The 27,018-nt window shown below is 36.8% G+C and overlaps 2 protein-coding genes and 1 pseudogene across 3 annotated transcripts in view; 1 reads left to right on the plus strand and 2 right to left on the minus strand.

Moving 5' to 3' along the window:
* Positions 1-6,296, minus strand: part of LOC146161216 (splicing factor 3B subunit 3-like) — an 18,072-nt gene extending 11,776 nt beyond the window's left edge. Inside the window, exons 1-10 of the mRNA XM_083385970.1 lie at positions 6,106-6,296; positions 5,589-5,788; positions 5,143-5,236; positions 4,194-4,414; positions 3,637-3,843; positions 3,230-3,340; positions 2,959-3,089; positions 2,524-2,689; positions 1,961-2,056; positions 1,712-1,784 (exon numbers count right to left, since the gene is read on the minus strand). Coding sequence (XP_083242096.1) covers positions 1,712-1,784; positions 1,961-2,056; positions 2,524-2,689; positions 2,959-3,089; positions 3,230-3,340; positions 3,637-3,843; positions 4,194-4,414; positions 5,143-5,236; positions 5,589-5,788; positions 6,106-6,208 — 1,402 coding nt within the window. The 5' untranslated portion in view covers positions 6,209-6,296. The remainder of the gene's footprint in view (positions 1-1,711; positions 1,785-1,960; positions 2,057-2,523; positions 2,690-2,958; positions 3,090-3,229; positions 3,341-3,636; positions 3,844-4,193; positions 4,415-5,142; positions 5,237-5,588; positions 5,789-6,105) is intronic.
* On the plus strand, positions 159-1,205 carry LOC146161217 (uncharacterized; annotated as a pseudogene).
* Positions 6,297-7,152: 856 nt separating the features above from the next.
* Positions 7,153-24,932, minus strand: LOC146161218 (nck-associated protein 1-like). Of its 2 annotated transcripts, none has more exons than XM_083385691.1 (27): positions 24,733-24,932; positions 23,486-23,596; positions 23,310-23,402; positions 22,897-22,953; positions 22,279-22,421; positions 22,104-22,194; positions 21,885-22,022; positions 21,144-21,246; positions 20,314-20,419; positions 19,827-19,953; positions 19,242-19,378; positions 18,565-18,706; positions 18,359-18,490; positions 17,747-17,892; positions 16,983-17,235; positions 16,381-16,523; positions 15,851-15,982; positions 15,225-15,346; positions 14,217-14,310; positions 13,160-13,308; positions 12,798-12,895; positions 11,290-11,383; positions 10,689-10,771; positions 10,261-10,341; positions 9,934-10,023; positions 9,100-9,324; positions 7,153-8,370 (listed from the first exon to the last, which is right to left on the minus strand). In XM_083385691.1, the coding sequence occupies exons 1-27, from the start codon at positions 24,856-24,858 to the stop codon at positions 8,131-8,133; spliced, it is 3,456 nt and encodes a 1,151-aa protein (XP_083241817.1). In that variant the 5' UTR covers positions 24,859-24,932; the 3' UTR covers positions 7,153-8,130. The 2 variants fall into 2 exon arrangements, with proteins under 2 accessions (XP_083241817.1, XP_083241818.1); XM_083385692.1 differs by lacking the exon at positions 11,290-11,383 and adding an exon at positions 12,213-12,306.
* Between the last annotated feature and the right edge of the window lie 2,086 nt (positions 24,933-27,018).

Here is a 27,018-nt window from a genome sequence, read left to right on the forward strand (position 1 = left end):
GGGGAGACAACTGTGCCAACAGTTTAACAAAATTTGACGAGTTCAGAACAGTCCACTCTGTGTCGCGTCATCCAGAATTTTGGCCGGCTACAGCCTCAAAGACAGGACGTCATTGGCTCCCGGCGGATGTTGTGACTGGGTTGCAAATTTGTTTACAGCAAGCGTTTCTAACATACAGGGGGAAATTTTACCACTAAATACAGGGTACAGCGATGGGTTCTCCAGTTTCTGTGGTGGTCGCCAACATGACCATGGAAGCCCTGGAAGGAAAAGCCCTGACAACATTTGCCAATCCACCAAGGTTCTGGCGGCGTTATGTTGACGACATATTTGCCGTCATTGCTAAAGATCAGGTGGAACTATTTCTGCACCAACTTAATCAGGCGCAGCAAGGTATTCGATTCACCATGGAAATGCAACAGGGAAACCTCCTTTCATTTTTAGATGTCCAAGTCACAAGGACTTCTGTCGGTGATTTATGTTCAAGAGTGTACCACAAGCCAACAAGTACCGGCAGGTATCTTAATTTTCGTTCGCATCACCCTATTTACCAAAAGAGAGGTGTCGTGCGATCACTTGAGGACCAGGCCTGACGCCTATGTTCTAACAGCATTGAGCGCGAGGTGGAACTTAAAAAGGTACACGAAGCCCTGAAGTCCAACGGTTACCCCAACTGGATGCTCCACGACCGACCGAATTCTGTTGCTACGCAGGTTAGTTTTGTGAAAAAAGATGGGTTTGTTACGCTGCCCTACATACCAAAACTAACCGATGTGTCAAGACGTATGTTGGGAGACTTCGGTATAGCGGTTGGTGTGCAACCTGCCAATACTCTTCGAAAGCTTCTTAGTCACCCCAAAGACCCCATCAGTTCCTTTGACCAACGAGGTGTGGTATATTCAATCCCCTGTGCGGATTGTAATTTGGTCTATATCGGCGAGACCGGAAGGTCATTCAAGACTCGCCGAAAAGAACACCAAAGGGACGTGGCAAATAACGACGCAAAGAAGTCTGCACTCTCATACCATGCTGTTTCCCGAAGCCACCAAATTGATTTTGGTGGCGCTTCAATAATAGCACGTGAATCAGACTACAGGAAAATATTATTTTTGGAATCGTGGAACATCCATAAGAAGGGTTACACCATGAACGTCAAAACTGACGTGATGCTTTCTGCATGCTACAAGCACCTGCCGAAGGACTAGAGGCAGTCGCTAATTATTTTCTTATCGTTTCGTTGCTCGCGTTTATTTCTGCTTTTTTCCTTTTTTTGCTTTCCATATATTGTACGAGCGTTCAGTGTCATTCACCCTGACGAAGGCGACTTGTATAGGTTGCCGAAACGTTGGTTAACAATTACAATTACCAGAGGAGCTGTTTTTGATTTATAGAATCATTTATATGTTGGTAATTTTTTATCGACAGTCAGCCGGGCTTTTTAAATATTTACAATTTCCCTGGTGGAAAGCGTCTGAATAAAAATTGTTAACTGACAAAATACGGCAATAAACGGGGTTTTTCTTTTACTATTAAGTTTATCGCTAAAATATTATCCCTATTGCGTTCAATGATATAGTAAGTTGTACACATTAGGTCAAATACGCTTCAACCCTACAAAAAACTATCGAGTTAATTTGCAATTGTAATTAGGATATGTAATGTTAGAGTTCTAAAACTGCTACTTTTGGTACAATAACGTGCGGCAACTCACCGTCGTCGCTGGTTTTAACTGTCCACACAGCGTTAGGGTTACCAGGAAGCTCTGAAACAGCCATTTCCGACACCTACAACGAGAAATACTGGAGATGAAAAATATTACCTTAAAATACACAACAAAAGCGACAATATTTATTTGCATATAAGCAAAAGAGTAGATTTAAACTATAATGTAAATTGCCCAAACGAGTTTATTTATATAAATGTTTTTATGAAACCCGAGTCGTTACGGCAATATACCAACCTCCAAACCGTGCCTAAGGACTCGGAAAGACGACCTTGGGCCACGACCACAAGTCACGTAAAGCTGGGGAGTATCTTCGTTTGCAAGATCCGAGATCTAACAAAGTAATGTGTTAACATGGTGATTTATAAATAAAAGAGTCACATACTAGGTCAGTAGTTATCCAACGTACCATTTACTGCATTGAAAGATATTTTTGGTTACAAAATAATTATTTCTATATTACTAATGTCTTATATAGATGATGTTGCGACTGTTTACGAAAACAGGTATAAAACATTAAATCATTTATTTTTCATAAATTTTAATAAACGATTTTATCTTTTATACCTGTTTTTACAATCATTCTTAACATCATCTTATATGATATCAAGAATCTTTCTTTTACATTTTTTGTCTGCGGAGATTCCTTACATCTCAAAAGTGTTTTAGCTTATGCCTTTCTTACAGATTAGGAGCTTGGTTTACATGTCCTTGACGGCTATAGATACAAGCGAGTTAGTGCTCAAAATAACAAGTAGTATAACCGGGATACATCTTGTTCCTCACAAACGCTGTATTACCTGGCAGGACATTATAGGTGATAAACTGTCAAGTTCGTCTACAAGCACGAGATTCCGCAAGGGCCTTGGAGCATAGAAGAAAGTGTCACCTTCCTCCAAAGGCATTGCACTTGAGAATTCTGTTTCGTCATCGTCATCACCGAGATGGGCAATTTGGTAAAGACAGCTGAGAAATACGAATAATAATAACGCTTTTAACTGCAATTTGGGATAAATAAAGAGAGAGATATTTGTATGATATTCCTTCTGTAATTTCTAAATCCATTTTATAACAAACAAAAAACTAGTTAGGCATAGAGTGGTCACACCTTTTTACAGGTTTATTGGTTGAGGTTAGCAATTTCTAAAATTGAAATATAGTTCTTTTAAAACACATTAAAATTATTATTCTTTAAATTTTAATTTATTATGTGATCACAACTGAGTTTAACTTACTGATTTCCAAATTCCGCACTAACAAAAAGGAATCCAGTTCTGAGCACACACATAGCACAAGCAACTGGGACAGTGTCAAAATATTTTAAACGAATCTCAGTAACCATGTCTTCATCCGTTTCCAGTGTCATCTTCAAGATAAGAAATATATAAAGTCTAAATTGTTCTATTATTTAAATTGAACAGTATTATTCTATATTAACAGAATTAAAACAAAAAATATTTTTTCAACATTAGTGTACAGGGCACCATGTCATTGTAAAATAATTACCTTGAAGATATCCCCTTGTTCTGTTTGCACAAGGAAAAAGAACATGGATTTTGTTTTGTGGGTAGCGCTGCAAACAATGATCATCCCTCTTTCTGGATCATCCAGATCATTCTGCGTAAATATATACAACATAAGTTGACAGTTGTTGGAAGCAAAAAAGGTAGTTAAATGGCCACATTGAGAAAAACATTTATTATAAAAAAATCCATCACCATTCTGTTTGAAGAATTGTTGATGCATTTTGTTTGCAGTTATTTATTATAAAAGGGTGAAACTGTTAATAGCGACTAAAATTCAGGTGACACCAGAAATTTTAAGAAAAGCCATCCCACAACAAAATAACAGAAACAAGCTTTTTAGCTTTTGCCTAAGACAAACAGCTATCAAGAAATTTTTTTGCAGGTTACCCTTCGTCTTGGAATTGGTGTTCTGATATCAGGTTGGTCCCCAAAGTTTTTATAGGTTACATAGTTTTCTGCACAGACGAGTACACCTCCAGGCCCGTCATTTCCACCAGGAACGCATATGAGGTGGTTGGCCCGGTCGTCCAGCGGTTCACTGTACTTTCTTACAACATGATTTAGGCCAAGATCAAGTTCATAGAAGGTGAGAGTCTGGGCATAAGAAAAATACATTTCAGAAACATTTTTAACTAAGAAATTTATAAAGTTAAAAAAGTAACATATAAAATAAAAAAAAACAATAAACATACAAAATAATGAAGAAACTTAAATGGTCAAAAAATAAATCTGTTTAAACAAAATATATTCCAAATTTATTGCCTGTACACCAATAACTGTAGGATGAATACCAATTAATCCACTGATGTATAGTAATGTATTGTACACATAAAAATCTGTCTGTTTTTGTACTAATCTCTCCAATTTTTTTTAGTTAAAAGGGAAGCAGAATTGTGTGGTATAAATCAGAAAGACTTAAAACTTAAGTTTAAAACCTACATTACCTGTTGTGTTGTTTGTATTGTTTCTCCAGTGGGGTCACTGTCAGCCTCCTCATAGTCAAGTTCGAGGCATGCAAACATGGGATTTTCAAAGCCCACATCCATGCCCACCATATGGTACACAAGGGTGTTGGATTTGTGTGCTTCCAGGGGAGAGGAAATGGTAAGACGTGCCTGCGAATCTCTGTTGAGAATGTATACCAGCTTCTGCTTTTCAACAGCACCTGGTAGATTCAATGAGAATTTTAGTTGACAGCATTAAATATTGTTGCACCATTTTAGAAATGTGGACAATGTTATGTTGGTGTTAGACAACTAAAACTTTTGGTTTATTGGAATGCAATTTATTTAGCATTTGTGCTACAATTGATCAACTAAACCAGGGTAGTCCACGGTTGACATCATCGCGGGCCACAAAATTTTGAGTAATAATAAGACAGGAAAAATGGTGCGAAAAATATGTATTTGGCAAAAAATTTAAATTAAAACTGCATTTATAAGCATCTGGAATTTTTTTTAAAAAGATCTATTTGCCTGAAATTTCATCATGGAAAGGGTCAGGGCGTCAGTCTTTAGTCACAGTAAAAACCTGTAAAACAATACTTTCCAGAAGCGCGATATATTTTATCGTTGATTTACTTTAAAGTGGCAAAAATAGTAATTTGGACCATCCTGAACTAAACAAAACATTATTAGATCTAAAAATAAATAGGCAACAAATGGTAAATCTTACAAAAGAGTGACATGTTCTACAAAGTTGAATATTCACTAAAGTATTGAATTATCTTTTTTCAAAACAACAATTTAAGTATTTAGCAAATCACAAATCACATTCTTTTCATTCATACAAGGGTTAATGTAGCAGTGTCCGGGGACTTGATGTGTTTTAGTAAGCTTTGTTAGCTACAAAGGTAACAGATATATATATATATATATATTCAATAGTTCTTACCGATCATTACTGCACGTCCTTTGGGGTCAATGGCAAGATATTGACCAGGAACTATCCTCCTGCAGCCACTCTTACCAAAAGTTTCAAGGTGAACCTAACATTAAAATACTTTGTTAAGATCTGCATACAAAACAAATGAATTAATAAAAGTTGTATTGCAACAAATACAATCAAAGATTTAACTTAAGCAGATAATACTTTAAAACTATCATACTATGGGTAACAAAAGTTCTAGGTACTGCTAAATGTAGTAGGATCACCAGTACCACAATGATTTATTATTGAGAATCACAAAACAAATATTTTTGATACAAAGCATCTGATTTACTTTGTAGCAATTTTGTCAAGTATTGTAAATGTTGAGTAGGACAAGTCAATTAATCAATAACATCGCAGTACAGTATATATAAGAAGCTAAATTAAAAATAATACAGAAACATATATACTTTTTCAAATTTGTTTTTGTTTGGAATGTATTCCAAGATAGAAATCTTGCCAGAATCTGATCCACAGACAACATAATCTTTACTTCCTCCAGTTAGGCGAAATGCCATAATGCATCTTATTTCCCCAAACACCTCAATTGTTATAAGGGTGTGAACCTTTCCAGTATTTGGATCTGGTTTAAGCAGCTCCAACAATTTTCCTAAAAATAAACATATGCTTGATTAGGTTTTTATAACATTATATGCCTGTCTGAAGAGTTTAAAAGTGCAATTCGATTCTGCTTTAAATTGCAGCAAGGCTCTAGTGGGCCTCAAGCCCGGAAAATACAGTTGAATTAGCAGCAACAGCAGAGTATATGTAACATATAGGCAAATGCATATTATGATTTTTGGGGTGCAGGTTGGATTTGTTAAAAAAATCACGAATGCACTATCCATATTTTCTAAAGCGGATTATTTGCATACTTATAAAACACATTAGTCGTAGGGTACAAATAAAACTTTTAAGTAATGTCACCTCTGGCAACAGCAATTTCTTGCTGCTTAGTTCCTGAAAAATTGCCATGAACAGCATGAGTAATTGTGCTTGCCCTTTGCAGGGTTAATCCATAAAGAAACATTGTTTAGATGTGAGCTCTTAGCTTGTAAACAAGCTAAACGTTGTTGACCCACAGTTTTTTAAAAGCAATGCCGATAATATAATTACAAAACTACCCTACAGAAAATAGTATGGTAAATTTATAAATAAAATCAGGTAAAACGTACTGAAATGATTCAAACCTTGAGCAGTTAATTGTAAGTTTAAGTTTCTTTGATTGCCCATATTTTATGAAACATTTAGGCACTGTTCTAGAATCCTACCACAGCCTTTAAACAATTATTAAAGCAACGCACATAATGGTGTGGGGGTCAAGCATTATTATTTAATATTATTGCTTAACCTATAGCGAGACCCAAACGCTAACTCGCATCTAACCCAAATTATGTTCGTTGTGGTAGGATTCTAGACAAACGCCAACATTTATGTTACTTCTTTTTATGGATACAAATGTGTTAATACCGTTTGGGCTAAACAGAGATAACAAAAATATGTTTACCAGTTACAAAACTAGAATGTGAAAAACATATACAAGCTGAACAAGCAATCAAAACGCATTGATAACGTTCTTTCGAATTGTGGCAACCGGCGCTCCGAAAATTTACTACACGGCGCGCATGTAACCATAGAATACTTAATAGTCTTTCAACACTGATCTCTATGAAAGATTTTCATAGAGGTTTCATAGAGATCAGTGTCTTTCATAGTGTATAACATTTCTATTAGGACGAACTCATAGTTCTAAATATTTAGTTGTCTAATTTGCAAACTTGACACTATGGCAGATCTCGTTTAGTGGGGTAATTGTCTTACCAACTATACATTACTCACTTGACATATTAGCACTCTTAAGACAGAACTACTTTTTTCCCACTTTCTCTACCTACAAGGTCTTCAGAAAGAAGTTAAACAGTAAAATGAAATAATGTTAAGTGTTTCATTCAATAACACGTCAAATACTTGGAACAATAACGTTTATTGCTTACAGCGTTCGTAAGTAATTTACAGAACAACGCAAGTCATAAGCAGCATTAGAAGTTTCACGCATAATATATAGCAATCATGTTTGTAAGTACAGTTCAAGACTTATTCTAGAAGGCTTCATATAATTATTAATTAAAGCAGACTTGAACGATTAACAGCATGCATGGCTTTACATGTTTAATATCCAATGAATTTAATCGAACAATAATCCAAAGGCAAAAACGTAAGCATGATAATAGCACAGAAATACCTTTCGAATATTATTTAAATGAGGCGAAGGCATTTGTTAAAGACAAAAAATATGGCAAAGAGTACATTGATAAGGATAGGGACATCTTATATATAGGAAAGGACAACACTAGGCAGAAAATGCCAAAAAAAAACATTTCATATCAATAGATAATGACAAAAAAATTCCAAACGAATAATTATTACAAAAGAAATAGGTTGTACAGTACACTCTTTAACATAATATAGTGAACATAATACGTACAAATGTTTCGATTTTAACACGTTTCTCTAAATCGAGCTACTTGGCGAAAACAAAACAAAAAACAGCTTGAACTAAGCTGCAAGTTATAGTTTGGTAAAGCAGAGAATTATCTACCTACCATTAAAAAAATGTAGCAGTCATTGTGAATAAGATAATGCATTTTGTATCGCAGACTCGATGGTGTATTTTGTATAGCAGACTCGATAAAATCCTCTAACGAAAAAACAAGAATCCCAGAAGAATGTGTACAAACAACTTCAGCAAGTTAGTTTTTTTTAATTCGCGAATCCTCGCCAAACCAGAAGCCATGGAAGTTTCCAGCGATTTTCAAAAGAACAAAGTGCATTTCAGACAAAACGAAAATCCCTATATGCTCACACACGATTTGTTTTCACTCCGTCGCTTCGCAGCAAGCGACCAGAATACTACGTTACCGAATAACGATAAAGTCCCAATCGTCCCAGAGATCAAGCGCTGGCGACTGTGGCAGGAGCATCGGAGCGGGAATGTGATCCGGGCTGCATCCGGCGCACAGCGTGGTAGGAGTTGCGCAGGAGGACGTAGGGGAAGCAGGACTCGAGGAGGTCCATGGTGAGGAAGGGAGAAGAGCGGACGATGTTCTCCAGGAGCAGGTAGATGGACTCGCGGTTCCTGGTGCTGTTCCGGTCGGTCTCCTGACCGAGCTTCAGGAGGCTGGAGGAAGCCAGCTGAAAAGTGAAAGGTCGAGTCAGGTCACAAAGCAAACAAACAGAATTGTATGTGGGAATTACAAGCATTTTTGTGCGCTTCGAATGAATAAAATGGGGACCAATTTTGGTTCAGCCCCTACAGTATAGTAAGGCGAGACCTCCTGGACGAAAAAGGCGAAAAGTTTTGACTTGGTAAAACAAGTACAATTTTTTACACGGTAAAATCTGTTACAAAATGCACAAAAACTGCAGTTAGCTTTTTAAAATTGTCATTGAGTTAAACTTTTATCAAAAATTCAGTATTAAATTACAGTAAACAACATTTTAACTGTATTATATTATTATATGGTACACGCGAGCCGGGAGTATTAAACCACGCAGGCCGAGTTTGTCGCATAAGGTTGAGTTCAAACTTGCTAAAAATTGTAACGAAGTACTAGTTATGAATAAACCTGCAAAAATAAATGAATTGCTTTCCATCGGTTGCTAACAAAACATAAAAACAAGTGACCGACAACGCCAAGTCACGAAAGTAGTTCTTTATACAACAATGCTTTGTTTAATTCAATGTATTCCCTATAGGTCAAATTTCAAATTTTTTTAGTCAACATGTTGCAGTGTTACCTTCAATCATATTAGTATTTCGATAAATCATATAAAAATCGTTCCAGGCCAGTTGACCGCCAACGTTCAAACCAATGTTCGAAAGAAAAAATAGAAATGAAAACCACGGTAGACTGCACTCACGGCCAGGAATTCCTTGAGGCGCTCCTCTACCTTGCCTCTGTGCACTGTGAAGAGAGCGGACGCGACCTGGTTGACGGCGCGCGCCAGACAGTGGCAGTTGTTGCTATGGCCCACGTACTCGGCCAGGAAGAGCGACTTGTCGTCGCGAGCCAACACCGGGATGGAGACGGCCAGGAAGACCATGAGAAGACACGAGACGCGATATTCCTCCTCAGAGTTCTCGACCTGGTTTCGGTTGGTTAGTTTTAAGGGTACAAATAGGGTTACTATAGGGGTGATTGGTAATACCGAATCGTAACCGACCCGATGCCTAGTGGTAGTGTCGGTGCCGACCCGATTCCCAAACAACTTGGGGATTTCAGGCGTTTGCAATACAACGGTGAGATATTCCTTGAAAGGTAAATTTATCAAAAAAAAACAGTAGTTTACCAACTTGATAACGTCATTTGTTATCGTATCGTATCGGAAGGCGATACTTTTTGTCCAAAATATTGGGTGCCGCAATAAAATATCAAGCATCGGACATCCCTGGTGATACCGTTAATCAACGTTTGTGTAAATCGACGGAAAAGACTGTGTGGAACATTTTTCAGCAAAGATAGACATACTTAGGAATCTATGCGCGTACAACACAGTAAAAACAGCCCTACTATAATTGTATTTAAGATATATAAGAGCATACAATTAGTCGGATGTTAAGGCCTGGTAGCTAATCGTGTTGAAAAAAGCTATAACGAATAAAGGTTTGAAAATATGTGTTTCGACTGTAAAACAACCAGGTGATGCACAATTAAGCGTTTCATCTTGGTCGAAACACGAAACACACTGATTTACCTTTTGCGTTGCGAGTGCGGTGCATAGAGTTGGGTCGATCTCACAAGGCAGCCCTGCGGCAGACGCCAGTTCGTTTACGCTCATAGTGACCTGGAAAAACAAATGGAATTCTTTGGAGACAGACCTTTAATTTTGCTTTCAAGTTAAAACTAGTTTTTGAGTATCAAATTAAGTGAATCAGAAGCAAACAAGCTACTTTTTAGACAAGATGTAAATACAGTATTTATCAAAAGACTCATCCGTCAGTGTTGTTAATACATTATCAAATTTTAAACCACGCTTTTAACACATATGTTCCTCATAATAGTTCGTAGATTACAGCGTTACCTTTATGTCAGTCTCCTTCGGTACGTGATCCTTAAAGTCGTTGATGGACGCCAGCAGAAACGGTATTCGCTGCTGCAAGACCTGAAATGTTAAACAAGAGATCATAGAAAGTGAGTACAACAATGCAACATAATCGTTGGAAGTTAACAATGCAGCATAATCGTTGGAAGTTGTAGTAAAACGTAATAAGAATATCAAAGCCCATACAGCAGTAGGTATCATTTTGAACTTTTCGAACAACTCTTTATTCATTTTCAGTATCTTGAAGATGTTTACAATAAATATAGGTTACTCGAAGCGTTTAAAATGATATCTACTTCTGTATGGGCTTTGATATTCTTATTACATATTAAAACAAGTTTTTGGATCTTGCAAATTGACCTTGTAAAAACTGCAGAACTAAATTTAAGTCTACATATTTCACTTACGTCGTTCAGCGCGTCTTGGGCCACGTCGCGGAAAGACAGAATCACCCCAATAACGGTCATCCGCAACAAGACGTTTTCTATACCTGGTTCAGCAGTTTTAAACAGCTTAAGTTTTTGTCAGAGAAAGCAGATTTAACGAAAGTAATAAAAACTGGCGCTTTCAAAACACAAATTACATAAAACTTAAAAAAAATACATTCTTTAAACTATTTACTTATATGATATAATTAGACACGGTAGTCTGTAATGTTAATATTTTTTGTAATTTGTTTGTTTATAGTGTTAGCACATTGGTAAAGTTTCAAATATAAAAATGCGACGACAAGTAAAATGCTAACAGCAATATTCGAAAGTCATTTTTACCGGACCGTTTTGTATCCTAATTAATTCCAGGTTCATTACTTATACACTTTGATGTGTCAAATAAACAGTAAAAGAAAAATTATAAATACTTTAACTATAACCAAATTTTTAAAGACCAGGCTACAAGTAAAAATTATTGTTCGTACCACCATGCAGCTTTTGTGTTAGCAAGCGATGTAACCGGTTAAAAAAACAAACAAAAAAGCACACAAAAGGTTAAAAACGAAATGTTGGTTACCATCTAAGCGTCGATAGAGAACTGACATTTGATCGGGTTTGTCAAAGTTAGTGCGAAGTGCAGAGAGCGTGTCCAGGTTTTGCGACACCAGTTTCTATACATAAAGCACAAACCACCCTTAAAGTGACTATCTCTTGAGCTTGGAATGCTTATGCCGTGCGCATTATTGACGAACAGGCATGCGGTGAATGATTGTTTATTATATGCAGATATTTCAGGCAGATTTGGTTAGGTGTTTGGTTGCCTTTTCTTCATTTTGGCTGCCTTTGCTTCACAACATTCCCCTTAAAGCTATTAGACGCTTATATAAATAACTAAAGTAGTGGTTTGTATGCCAATGCCATCACTCGGATGTTTTCTACGTAAAGCAGAAAGGGTTAGTTCCAACAAATTAAAAAACAATTAACTAATTTTAAGCTGTAAAACGAAGTATCAAGTAGTAAACAAACAATATCAAATAAGAACGCGGCACTACGACATGTTATGGCTGCAAGAGCCAATACCCGTGACAGCATTTTTACAGTTACATAAATATGCCTGCTATATCGGTATTTGGAGTTCGCCAAAGTCTATGTGTTGGCAGCTAAAAACTGAAACACGCATACTTTTGTTTGGTCGTAAAAACCCTTTTGCCAACTAAAAAAAAAACATTTTTTTTTGCCAACTAAAGTAAAAAAACAAGTTGCAGGCACTTTAAAGCCCATCAATGCTTGACGCCATTGCAACTCCAGCTTGGTGTTAGTTTCATGACAAACCAATCTATCAAGCTCCCAAATTAAACTGGGGTGTTAGGGCGTTACGTAATATACAAGCTTAAGCGTCTAAAGAAACAAAATTTAACACGGCTGTCAAACTACAGGCACACGAGGCATTGTTTGTATGCACGCGGCAGTGGCACTGTTGTTACACATGTAGAAATATACCCTCTAAGCTGTTGCTTAGCTCGGCCATATAGCCCGGTTTGTTGATGCTGGTACGCAGGGCCGTCAGTACGCGGTTATTCTGAATCACCAGTCTCTGTCGATTGGAACCGTAAGATACAAGTGTTGGCGTGAATAGCTACACAGTACACACAAGCCTTTTGGCATTTTAGTGTGGGCGTTTAGTTGCAAAAAGCACACTTTAGAATCCTACTTTAAGTGATGCGAAGTCTAGATTTCGATTACTAAATTTAAGTTGCCTAAAATATGTTTTGCACTGTTTGAGCGAATCATAAATTTATACCACTGCCCTAACAGTATTGCCAAACAGCATAAAGCAAGATGCCACAATTTGGAGAACACAAAGTGTTTGCTAATAGATAACATACTATTATTACAGATAAATATTATCTATACTTAACGATATTTAACAATGAGCACTAAATAACTGCCAATATAAATGTGTTTTGTACATTTTACAGAAAGGTCATAATCAATTAGCAGATTTAGCTGTACTTAAATACAATAAGTGGGCGATATCATATAAAAGGCCCTTAAACATGCAACGTTTCGAAAACTCCGCCATACCTTCAGTTCTGTGATCTGGCTGGCGATGTGCCAAATCATACTCTCGTTAAGAAACTTCATGCCATACGGACCGATGATTTGCGCCAGGGCCTTCAATTCTAAAAGAGACAACAGAAATTTGCATTGAACTTGCCAGCACCATGAATTCGAAGCTTACTTATGAACAATGATAAGGGCGTAAAGTACAAATAATTATTTCAAACAAATATAAGATAAAAAATATAACGAACGCGTTAAAAAAGGCTTCGCGTTTTCATCCTATTGGAGTGATACTTGCTAAACTAACCAGCACGGGTAAGGTTGGATCACAGGCGGCTACATATTTTGCACGGCGGTTTTAATACGACTGAGCCAATAAATACCGTTGATGTTTGAATACTCTTCGGGGTTGACGATCGGCTGATTGCTGGACGAGGACTCGTTGGTCGACGAAAGCTTGACGAAGTTGCGACGCATCTCGGAAAAAATGATGTTTCCAGCGCTCACCTGCCGAAGCATCACCTCCAGATACCTGCAGGGAACAAGGTCAAATAATGATGATAAGGGATGTCCGATGCTTGACATTTTATTCCGATACCGATCCCCGATATTTTGAACGTGAAGTATCTGATACCAAATGACGCCATAAGTATGCTCAAATAGGCATATTAATCATATTAATCATAATTGAAACATTCAAAGGTAAATTTTCCAGGTTATTAGACATACCTTTGTTTTAGCGTTAAGCAGTTTAGTTACCACCAGTTGTTCACCTACTGCTTTTAGATAAATTTACCTTTTAAGTTAGAAATCATTCAGTTGGTTTGCAAATCATGGCTAAAATTCCTATATTAATTTGTAATCGGATCGGTATCGATACCACACTAGTATCGGACGACATCCCTAATGACGATTTGGTTTGGCAGTCAAAATAGTTCAGCATATAGCTACGATGAGTAAGACAGTAAGCGATTAGTTAAGCCGAAGTTAAAACCCTGCTTAACTTTATTTATTGTAGGTTATACTTTGTGAGGGATATGATTTAGGAAAATTATGTTCATGGTTGACACTTCCATTTCAATGCAGCGGCAAAAAGTTACTTGTAAAAATGTCATTCTGACCTCGTCCTTTATTGCCAAGCAAATCAAGCCTAAATGCGAGAGAGCTGTAAAAGTTTTTATAGTAACGAATGTGGGTCCCGTATGACCAAAAACCATGACCTGGGACAAGATAACTATTACCCGATACTTGCTTTTTTGGACCAGACTATAAAAACAAATAATACCGAATATAATAGGGCGCCTTAAATGCCATTCAATATATGTTCTATATAGAGTCAAAACGTTTGCTAGTGGTCTTTTAAATTATAAAAATCTTAAATGCCATAAAAGCGATTAAAAATTGAAGACATTTAAGGCATGTATACATCACGCGGCTTACCATTGCGTGTACAGAGTGGTAATAGTGGTCTCGCCATGGCTGTCCATCATCTGACTCTGTTGCAGCAAAACGCTGTTGAAAATGCGTGTTACATCTGGGAGAAAAAAAGGAAACCACGAATTAAACAGAACTCAAATTGCAACGCATTAGGTCTACATATTATTATAAATGACTTACCGGCTACGATTTAAGAAACAGGATAGACAGTGTTGGGGATAAATTAAATATTATAGATGAACACAACTATATATCAGATGATACGCTTATCTGGAATGAGGATAAATGAAACTATTGTTTTACTTACGTTTAAAATATACATGACACACATAAAATAATACACAAAGAACAACGTACATTAATGTTATTTTATCGTGTGTGCTATAAAAAGATAATACTAAATACACAATATACAGCGTATACTTGCGCGGAACTATAGCCGAGCGAAAATACCAATACGATACACATTCAAACTGTTAAAATGTTGACTTATACCAACGCACACGTATAAACCCTAAACTAGGCGAAACGAACTCTAAATAGCGACGAAGTGAAGGCAATTTAAAACAAGCGAAGCGTAACAGTTAACACCAGCGCCATACTATTGCGCCTTTATGGTTGCATTGCTAAAGTATGTTCATGTACGCTGTGCACTAGCGTACAGTCATGTAGGCAGTCGACGAATGGCATAATGGAAACAGATTACATACTAAATTTACTCGGCTAAGTCGAATAGTTGTGCAAAAAATACGACAACATTATAATTAACGTAGGGTGTTCTGTTGACGATATACCTAACGTGTCCACGTGCTATCAAGAAACACAAAAACAACTTAAGTCGGATGAATTATGACGAATGACGTCTAAATGCTTGTTACTTATCCCAATCAGAAAAAAAAAATCTAATTAAAACATAGGACAATTTTAAACTTTCGAAAATGTCATAACTGTGTTACACAAACCTATTCAGCAAGAGTTACAAGGCAATTATGGCAGCACGATCGATCTTACCGAGGTGCACGTAGTTCTCGACCGTTTGCAGAACCGACATGTAGGCTTTCACTTTAGAGAAGAGCTCCGACGGCTTGGCGATCTCTTTGGTTTCGCTGTTGTAAGTCATTGCGACCAGTGTCCTGAAGAATTTTGGTATTTACTCATAAACGCTTTAGGGTTTGCACTATGAAGAAGCTGGACAGTCGATGTAGTATTATCAAGGCGGAAGTACTGGTGTTGCAATTACGGATTGTACGCCGCTGTCTTTTTAATGTTCTTGAATGAACACATTGTATTAAATTTCCCTCGTACGCCGTACAATACAAATCATGTGGAATAATAGAACATTAAGTGACACCGGCATAACATTTAATCCACTAGATGAGTAATATCGCTACTTATCAATTTGAGCAAAGTGATCGAAAGGTACACGTGACCAGTGTTTTTTTAAGGTGTTTTGGGGGACCGAAACGGTCCTGCACGTGACACGTATGGCAACTTGAAGAGATTTGGTTAGACAGTAAAATTAAATTAAACAAAAAGATTTAAACCGACCCCGCATTGTTTTAAAGAAAAACTTTTTAGAAGTTAACTTTGAAAACGCATAGAAAATACAAACGTATAGTATAAAATGTGTTGTTTACCTAGAGAAGCGGCTCTCCAGTTGTGCAGTGACGTACTCTTTCGGCGTGAAGGTGTGTTCCCAGACCACGATGTTGGGCCGGTAGTTTATGGCCGTGCAAATCTCGGCAAGCGCCATATGGTACTTGTCCATCCTGCGTACATTTTGAATGGCCAAGTAAAATAGGGATTTTCCTCCGTTTCATTACAATTGCCTAATTTAAATATTTGAAGATTCAAACACGAAAATGTTTTTTTTTTAATTTCTAAAGCAGCAGTGGGTATAGAAGTGGTTCGGCTGTTCTAAAAATCTATAGATGACAGTCAGTGTCTGGTTTTCATACAAAATTCAATGAAGAGTATCAATATAGTTTCACTTTTTTGTTGTTGATTTTTTGTAAAACTATTAACCGCAGGCTGCAGTTCTGTGCTTTTTTACAATAAAAAAAATGGAGTCGCCAGTTGACCCAACCGATTTCCGTTTTTAGTTGAGTCATCACACTCTCAGCCCAACATCAAACCCAAACAAAAGGCCAGCAACATTTTTATCTACCTCGTGACATAAAGCCTGTCCTTCCGCATGCTTTCCTCTCCCGGCCTTGGCAAGTCTTGGACAGTGTTCTTGGTGTTTTTCTTGTTCTTCGCCTTCTTGGACATGCTTTGGCGCAGACGGAGTGCCGCGTTCTTGGGTAGAAGCTGAAAATTAAAGATTACAGATCGTATAACCGTTTTAAACTTAGCAAGACTAAGCTGATTGAACTTTTAATTTTGTAAGGTCGCGTTAAGATTGCGGAAGTTTTAACTTTAAAGTAACCCACAAAAGACACAGTTGCTAACTTCCCCATAAAGGGAAACTCCGACAGAAAATACTATGGACTCAAAGAAGGCTTTGACTAAAACGTTTGTCAAACACGCAGCAGTAAACAAACAAAAAATAATAATAAAAATGTAAAACCACATCCTTGTGGGCAACATCGTTCAAAAGTTTTAAACTTGTTTGTTTCAGTTTCTATTCTTGGCAAAGTCTTACACAATTGATTAAACCTGCATGCTTGCAAATCTACAACTGTCAGTATTTAAACAATTACTTATCTAAACGCAATGCCAATCTTTGCAGGTCTCTAAAAAAACTAAAAAAAAACGATAGCGACCCACGTGCTCGGCCAGCAGACTGTGCTCGTTGGCGATGTTGAAGAGCAGGTTGCGCGCCTCCTTTGCCATCTCCTCGAGGAACTGGTTGACGAAGTTAAGCGCCTTGTCGCGGATGTGAGCGCGCTCCTCGGGACAAAAGTCGCCCACCGCGCTGGCGAAGTGGCCACAGGCGAGCGGAAAGGCCATCGAGAAGCGAGACTGTGCCGGCAGCTCGATGCAGCTTTTGAACGCCGTGGCGAAGAAGGTCGTGAAGAAGCTGGGATGTGGGGGCGTTTGGTTAGTTATGTGTTCGCGAGCAGAGCGTATATGGCTTGTGGAAAATCGTGCAGGTTTAAAATCAAAGCGTTGTAACTACAGGTTTTTATTGAAACTACAAGTTTTTTTATTGTTTTTATTGAAAAACCCGCTGTGTAATGAGCCCTTTTTGCCTAGGAAATTATCGACTTGAATCTAGCTTTTTGAGGTAAAGGGCGTTGCGACGTAGATTCCGACGAGATCGGAATGATATTTTAACCTCGGGTTTTAAACTTAACTCTTGATAGCTGAGTTTGTATTTTAGGAAACACGAATTTATTTTCTAAATTGATAGAATAACACTGCAAATTAAATTAGGGTTAACGCTATATTTTTATTAAACGTTGACATATGCATTATAAACTGCGCTAGCTAGCATCGCTTACATAACAACACTTATAGAAAAGCACATAGCGTGTTTAGTGTTAACCCAGGTCCTCTTCATACATCGCTGCAACGTTAGTCGCACTTACCAAAAGTTGGAGAGGTCGGAGGTTTCGAAGAGCATCTCGTCGAGTTCATCAACCACGCGACAGTGGAAGGCAATCGTGTTCATAAGGCGCGCCAGGGTGAGGTTGTCTTTCAAGTAGAGCGCGGCCTTACTGACGCTTGTATACGCCTGCAGTGGATACGATTAATAGCAAAACGCAATGGAAATATTTTAATTTAATTATTGGGCACAATTGGCCCGAAAACTTCATTAAGAGGTCAGAACACGATAACCGTATCAGAAGGCTTAAAAGGAATCTATCTAGGTTTAAACGCAAATGGTTTAAGCCCTAAAAGCGGGCCACGCGGGGGCTTGATTAAACGCAGAAAAATGTAAACAATGTTTAGGAGCCTTAATGTTTAGACACAGTTTCGACGGTACTAACATACCGGGGTTTATTTATGTAGAGCCGTATGGCTCGCGGGTTTCGTTGAATGTTTGACAAGGGCGTGGCAAGTTATGAAAAAAGCAATCGACTTTAACGGATGTTTTATCGTCGAGAAGTTAAACTACAAAATGGCTTGGAACCGCTGTTCTGTTCAATAAATTGAATACACTGGTAGTAGCTTTTTCACTAAAATTCAATTTATTTTACCTGGAGTCTGTACCAATCGAGTCGCATCGCTCGAAAATCAAAAATCTCCTTTTGTTCAACCTGCTTTATACTCAATGACGTCATGGTGTTGACGACCGACGTCATAATCACGGACTCGTCTTCGGGGCAAACCTTTAGGATGACAAAAAATCGACTGTTGAGAGAAGGTAAAATGTTGTGTAGATAGTCAAAGAGGCGTTGCTTACAGATAGATTTTGCACGGTTTCGTTAAGAACAACGGAGTCGTAGCCGTACATGAACTGGACGTAGTAGCGCTGAATCACTTCGTCATAACGGCGAACCAAGAGGCGAAGCTCCTCGATGTAATACATAAGCTCGCCCAAATGCCTGCAAAAAATAATATACAGCTCTTTCTTTCCCGGCCAGTTAATATATAAGGAGTTACGAATAATAGATGGTTTTAGGATAGCAACTTTTATTCCACTGGAAAGCCAAGCCTAAGTACAAAATGAAAACCCTATTATTTTGTTTCTTAAAAAAATGTTTACCGGTCGTTTTAAAAACTAACTTTCAAATATTTGCAGAACCTGTTCCCAATACCGAGGTCAGCGAATACAGTTAAATGTTTTTTTTATTTGTTGTTTTAACAGTACCAGCTTCACCGCATTAGCATTTCAACTATAATCCCGCTCTCCAATTATAATATTGATATTACTAGTTGCAATGGTGGCTTTACAAACATTATTGCAGTAGGGTTTGTAATAGTCGCGTTACTATTATATCAGTTCTGGTGGATAAAATTAACAAAGGACACAAAAGCTGGATATTTTCGAGTACGTTCCTACTTAAAACCAAGGGAGGCGTTTAAATATAAATAATACACTTGTAAAAGACGACATTAAAACTTGTTCAAATGTTTAACCTGTCAACAAAATCTTCGGGATTGGCTTTCTTTACCAAGTTTCCTGCATGTCGTGTGATCCACATCACCTCGTATCTAGCGTAAGATAGTCCCATGAACACGAACAGGGTCTTGGGCCCCAGAAGCCCTGGCTGGTCCTGGAAGGTAAACGTTAAACAATTCGGTTAAATTACTGATCGTGTTCCTCTGTAAAAATGTTAGGGTTGGTGTTGGTAAGTGATAAAACAGTAGTGGAATAGTCTACGGCCACAATAAGAAGCGAAGCATTATGGCGGTTTGCGCGATTTCTTACAGTTACTAAAAGCAGCGGCAACAACAATGCTGAAGGCAACAGGAAACAGAAAAGCACAATTCGCACGAGCCAGCGTCGACAGCGCAATGCTATTTAGCTGGCAGGAGAGATAAATCACGGCCCAAGTGACAAATCACGCTACGCCGAGCGCCAAAACACGTGGGCGAAATATCAAACGAAACACCCGCTATTGCTTCAGACTGGAAACTGCGTCGCGTGTCAGCCAAAAGACATCTCATTACAGGCGCAACACATTGGCAAATTATTGGAAGTTTTCGCACCAAACCACTTACGGATAGCAGCGCGACGAATTCCTTCAGTGAAGATCGGAGATACTTTCTTTTCTCCCTGTGCATTTTGCCAGCGTGCATTGCGGCGTATTCGCGACACTCTTTGATTTCGGAAACCTTCTTGTTGTAACTGTGCAATTAAAACAAGCGTTTACTTAGCTTTAGATAAATGCGAAAACTTGCCTGTGTGTAGGTTGTGAAAACAAACGATGCGAAGCACATCGGCCTATGTTTCTTATCTTGCAAATTTATTTAGCGTGTTTTATGTGCAGCATATTTTATTTAGCATAAAAATAGAATTTACAGCATTTCTAGCAAAATGAGATTTTTTTTATAGAAATTTCAACCGAGTTTTGGTATTTTTAATGCTTTTTATGGCAATCACCCTTTTAGTGAACACCACCTGATACAGTAAAAAATTGTCCAGCATAACATTGAAAAGTTTTTTTCTAATTTTAGATGAAAAATTAACGTAAATTGTTAAATATACCCTTTCACTGCAGAAAATATTTCCTCAGCACTGCGATGAACCATCAAAAGCTCATCTCGAAAAAGGGTAATGCAAAAGTTGGACTGCAGCACTGGTCTCCATAACCCTTAAAAATTCAACAAAGAGTTAAACTAATGTTAATTGCCCAGATCAGGGTGCTTCAAGGTTGACAGCATGGCGGCCTACAATATTTCTTGAATATTCTTTGCGGGCCACATAAATAGGCTACATGCGTACCAGGAGCGGCTCAACGATTCTCGCTTGGTAGGGGTATGAAATGTTTATAAATAACGCCACCAAGTAACATTGAAAAACATTTAAATTGCTTGATTTATTGTTTTAATTGTCAAACACACTTGCTGATCAGCCAATCCGAACAAATAACAACAGAGAAAAAATCCTGCGTTACGGTTGACCAGACAAGAAACGAAAACCGGTGTTTTGCGTTTGATTTTGGTTCGCATGAGCATAAGACGCATGGCCTAGTTACACTAAAAACATTGCCATTAGGACGGTGAGTAAAACCCTGACAAAAACGAACATATATCACTAACGAAAAGGGATGGGGGTCCGGAACTTGATGAGCAATAGTAAACTGGTTTATTTAATATTGTAACCGGAAAAATGAAACCATAACCAAACAACTGCAGTATGCTTGCTGTTCGTAGGTCACTTATTATTTTTGAATAAACCCTTCACTGCTCTACGCATTGCAATAATTGAACTGTGTTTCGCGGGCCACAAACAATGATGTCGCCCGCCATGTGTGGCCCGCGTGCCTGGGTTTGGACCATCCTGGCCCAGATCATGACACAAGTTTTGCTTCCTACCATTATTAGCTTCCTGATTAGAGATCAACGATGAGTGGCAGAGTAAATACCCAATGTACACCCATCGCTCCAAGTTTTCCAAGCTCACATACTCGCATTGCATCTAAAAAGTGAATTTAGCAAATATGGAATATCTGACTAAAATTAAATCATCAGTAAAGTTCATTATAAAGGGTAAATAAGAACACCATGATTATAATGGTATGCATATTGGGGTTAAAAGGTTAATTAGTGCAATCATGCCCAATATATAAATGAAAAAATCATGTTGTAAAAATATAATTTATTGTCTTTAAAATTGTTACCATTACAGCAATTTGGACTGTAGTGTACATTTCTATTGCTATAGTTTGCTTAATAACTAAAAACAGAAGCAGAAAAATAAGTTGTAGGACAAAGTCGCAAGAAACTGATTTCACTTAAATATTCTTCAAAAAACATACTACAAAACCGAAACAGAGTCAATTCTTATGTTGCTACAGGTTTCCTTAACACAAAATATGCAAGACTAGATGACAGACATACTTCCTATTTGTATGGTGAATCATATTTGTCATTTGAAACTGTGATAAGGAAGTATACAAGGAATAGCTTTGATGTGTTAATTGAAGTTGTAACATTTTATTAAACCCTATCTCATACCAAATGAAGGAAAAAAGTGATGCGATTACATAAATGTCAACTGTATGTATAATGTTTAAATAAGGTTGAAGGAAACATTTTTATGTACACAATTTATACCTTTTCAGACTGAGCTGGGTTAAGCATCTGAGCAGGAGCAGCAACAATGTTAAACAAAGCTCCAGAGCGCCAAGAATCAGCTCCAACATTCCTAGATGGATAGACTTGCAGCAAAGACAGTATGGCAGAATGCATGGTCTGCAAAAAACACACAGTGCAACATAACAACACACACAAAGTTGAGGTAAGATAAATTGAATGATAAGGGATCTTAGTTACCCGAGCGTGTGCGCTAAAATCATCCACCAACTTTTTCAACGGATTTTCATAATCAACGATTAGTTGACTGAGGCGAGAGTAATCTTTGTCTCTGAATATGAATAAGATTTCACAAAAACAGGTTCAACGTTTGTTATGATCAAAGTTGATTTATAAAATTAATAAATTCCCTTACACTTTTCCATGTATCATGTCATGTGCATTTGCATACAATCCAATTATTGCCTTTCGGTCATCAATCCTTGAAACGATTATCATCAGCGAAACAAATCTGGCCACAAGATCCAAAAACCCAGAGGTGAGATCATAGTTCACAGTCTGTCAAAAGGACAAAGGCCATAATAAATGTATTATTTTCTTAAAGTTAACATTAACCCCCGCATTATAGAACCCACACATTGACACACTGTTATCCAAAATGTGCTTATGTATTTTTCTATTAAGATATATTTATCCTTAACAAGCCAAACCATATTGTGTTCATAAACTGGAAAAACAATACTATGGTGTCTTAAATACCAGTATGTGGTGCTAAAAACTCAAGGAAGGCTATGTTAATTGAATATACAGCAGGCACGGACCATGTTAACCAATTAGTTCTTGCTGAATGTATTTTTCTGTAATTTATTCATAGCAATTTAAGACTAGTTATATTTTTCTAAAATACTGTAGAATGCAACTCTTACATTGTCAAAATTTATTTTCGGGATTGTTTATATAATATTGTAGAACATTATTTTCCACAACATAATTTGTTTTGGTAATGGACCCGGGTTAATAAAAAAGTACTTACTACATCCAAGTACACTGATAAACTGTCCAAGAGGCTAAGGAGATTGTAGAAACTATCCTGCAAAAAAATACTTTAATTAATGAATTTACTGTGCGAGTTGCAACAAATTTAATCTTTTTAAGTGTCATAAAATATTATACTATTAGTAATTGGGATAAAAAATTTAATTTTGCATTCAGTTGGTTTAAAGCAGCTTTTTATCAAATGCAAAGTCATGTTAAGATTATACTAAAAACAAATTAAATTTGACTTCAAATTGTTTAAAAGCTAACATTAGGTATTTCTAAACACTATTTTCAATAGATAAGTTTTATAGAAAAGAAGCATTTTTTTATTTAGCTTATCTGCCAATGCAAAAGAACCCTATAGTTGAATGCTAAACAATTTAACAGCATAATAGAATGAAAAAATACCTTGAATTCCATAATATCAACAAATGTATGATAATAAAGGGACAGCCCTTTGAGAATTTCATTCTTCGCATTGTTAACACCAGCCAGCTGATTCTAAATACAAAACAATGGTTAAACCTTCTCTTAGGTTCTACTTAATAAGGCAACTTTATGATAATTACATAATTTGCCAGTACCTGATTGTTGCGAATATCCACTTGAGGAAATTTCTTCACAATAAACTTAACTCCAGAATCGAGAGCTTTATCAGTCAGGAAGTTGGGTTTTGAACGTTGATCACCACATGCCTATGGAGAAAGTGTTAATATTTAACATTATTAACTGTGCTATTTATTTCTGTTTCAGTACTAAATATCATATCTAATGCTGTAGAGTTTCTTAATTTTTTTAGTGTGAACAATTATTTTAAAAAAATTGTCAAACTTGTTTTTTTTATAGCACACAACACAAGTGTACCATGACAAACATATTCAGTGCTAGTGGTCAACCTATGTAAATGAAAGCTAAAATTCCACAGTGATCATGAAGTCAATTTTGTTTATATTTAAAATGCAAGATCTTAGGCCCGTCTGCATTGTGTGGAAGTACACGCCCAATATTTTTCTAAAGCTATTTGTAAGCACACCTGAATTAGTATATGGCAAATAATTAAACTTAGAAAAAAGGTAAAAAGTGGTAGGATTTCCAACCTAAGGTGTGCAACAAAACATAATTGCACACCTGCACAATGCACATCTCAAAGTTAGGCTCTGTACACCAAGATCTTGGCATGAAGTGCCATGAAATGCAGACTGTATCTCAGGTAAACACCTTTTAAGGTGTGCAATAAAGGTTTTATGTACAACAGACTTCTACAACTTTACAACCTATGTAGTATGTAAACATAAATGTGCAATTCACTTTGGGTGTGCACACAAAATCATTTAAAAAATCTTGGGATGGTACTTGCCACAGAATGCAAAATTGTAATGTAGAAAATGCAATTTGTGCAAAAATACAAGATCCATTTGAAACAACATAAATATTGCACGGAAAAACATTTTATGCATAAAATTTCTACAATGAATAAAATGTCTAACATTTTAACATCAGCATTAGTTACATGCCATATGAAAACATTAAGTACTGGTCTAGAATCCAATTACAACGAACAATAATTGGGTTAAGGTGGGGGTTAGTGTTAGGGTTTTGAGGGGGGTTAAGAAATATTTTTTAATTATTAATAGAATAATACTTGACCCAGCCTTACCCAAACACTAACCGACACCCTAGCCAAAATATTATAGGTTGCTTTATAATTGTTTCAACACTGTGGTATAGGATTCTAGACCAAAAAATAAAATGGCTAAGCCTTTATTACGAAATGTGTAGAATTCGTTACCGAAATTAAATATTTATTGCGGTAAAATAACTGCGCACAAACCTTTTTTATATTGTAAACCCTTGTGAGCATTCCCGCAGCGCGATTGTTAAGAATGATTATCTTTTCCGCCAACTTCGCCTGTCCTGGTGCAACCCTCGCCATCATGCTTCGAGTCGCCGATCGCATTGTGAAGCTTCGCCTACGGCGTACGACGATCGTCAGAAAAGCAAATAGACTCCTTTTTTCGTTAAAACGGATCCAGTTACAGCTCAATAGCGCTACGATCTTCGGCAGGTAAACTTACGGTTGTTATTCCTGTCAACAGAACGACTATTCTCCTTTCTTAAAAATGATCGAGCGAATGACCAAATCTTTATTTGTACGGAAAGTTTTTACATCCTATTGAAGTTAGATTTAAAAATATTTCAAACAAGCATTACACAAAACACGGATATAAATTATTATGTGTTTGAAAAAATAAATACCTTTAAAAACCTCAATAATTTAGTACAATAAATCTGATTTTGTTCACGGTATATAAAGTTAGTAGTATCCGCTTTAATATAGGCGTACCCAAAAAGTCCCAATCGCCGAACTGGTCAGCTATTTTTAAACCAAGATTTGAAAAGAAACAATCTACTATAAAAACGAATAGCGTATATTCAAACTATTTTTAATAATTTTACACATTTAAAGTACATCCATAATTCACTCGATACATGTTATGCTTATTTGACCTAAAAATATTTTTGCTTGGAAAAAGGAGACGGGCTCAAAACCAAAACGTGACAGTTTATTTCGATATCCAACATCGTGGACAAAAAGTTTCACAATCCGATACCCAATTACGTCATAACCATGCCCACATAAGCAGAATAGATAAAAACTATGAACGTTTAAAAACACTTTTACACGTTTAAAAGCTAAATTTGCAGGTTTAGTTACCGCTAGTTGTTAACTTATTTTTTTAGTAAATTTACCCCATATAATCGAAAATCCATACAATTGGGACTCAATTAAAAAAAATTGAATTATAAAAAGAATCGATCGAAAAATAACATGCATAATAAGTTTCACTCCATATAATTGGACTCAATTAAACAATATATAATAATAAAAAAAATTGCACGAAAGATAACATGTATTACTTGATCTATACCATACAAAAAAGATCTATACCATATGAAAAAGCCCGCTAATCAAGACTGAGGCTCAAAGTTCAACGTTTAAACTTTACCAACTTCCTGCTAAAACTATGCAACGCGTAGGAATGTATACAGTCGATCAGCTATAACGCTTACTCGTGACATCCATGATATTAAAGCAGCTCCAGCCTACTCACAAATTGCCATCACAGCAATTCCATATAAACATCGCTCATACCAGGGTCGCGCACCGGGGTTTTGTTTTGGGGGATGGAAATTTTGGAATTTTACCTTGTGTATATAGGCTATTGTATGTGGTAGCAGAATAGAGGCAATTCACAACAACAAGAATTACCAGGGGCCAAGTTTGAGGCAAATTATATTTTTTGTTAACTTCGACGATCTAAATTATTTTTTTAAACATTTTAATGCAATCTGGTTAGCCATGGCGCCATGTAGCCTAATGCGTGGATCCATGTAAAAAAACCTTTGAACCGCGAAAAACGCATTTAAAAAAATATCATTTGGACATGGGCATGACCGCCATTAGCTGTTTTATATTCTCAGATAATATGCAATTTAACCCTTTCCGAAAGTAGTTTTGCTGATAGTCGAAAATTGACCACCTACTGTACAGGATTTTGTAAAATTTGATAATTAAAAGTTGGTTAGTTTAGGTTTACGGCTATTCACCACTTAACATGCTTTTTTTCGCCAGCGTTCAAATAATTATTAAATTACCGCACATTATTTGGGTTAGGATTCGGGTTAGAGTTTGGTTTAAGGTGGGGCAAGTGTTATTATAATTCTATATCTCACATTTTTTGATATCTTTTGTAAACTTTAGCGAAATTTTAGATTTATCTACGCCGGGTGTTTACCTAAAGGCCCAAATTAGTGCATCACCACGACCTCAAGGTCTAAAAGTTTAGACTTTTCTGCCTTTGGATGCCCTAATTGTCGTAGACCATTTGCTTAGAAATGCACTAATTTCAAACGGATAGGGTGATTTTGCACAAACACAAAGCTTGGGTCGCACGACAATCTCATTGGCCTAAAATTGAAGGCTTAAATGCGGACCTCTGGCTTCGGTTTTAAATATTTCGACTTCCAAATATTTCGTATCATATATTCCGTTAAAGCAAAAAAATCTTGTTTAGCAGGAGTACAAGAAACACGTAAAATAGTTTTTAAAAGGGGC

This window comes from Ascidiella aspersa, chromosome 3, assembly GCF_963924565.1.
Source record: "Ascidiella aspersa chromosome 3, kaAscAspe10.2, whole genome shotgun sequence".
Classification (NCBI taxonomy): domain Eukaryota; kingdom Metazoa; phylum Chordata; class Ascidiacea; order Phlebobranchia; family Ascidiidae; genus Ascidiella; species Ascidiella aspersa.

Bases quoted from the DNA above. Each gene is read 5' to 3' on its own strand.
- LOC146161218 (XM_083385691.1), bottom strand. From the start codon at position 24,858: ATGCGATCGGCGACTCGAAGCATGATGGCGAGGGTTGCACCAGGACAG. The intron at 23,597-24,732 runs GTTTGTGCGCAG...CTTTCTCCATAG, and splicing joins GGGTTTACAATATAAAAAAG to GCATGTGGTGATCAACGTTC. The intron at 16,524-16,982 runs GTGGGTCGCTAT...TTTAATTTTCAG, and splicing joins ACAGTCTGCTGGCCGAGCAC to CTTCTACCCAAGAACGCGGC.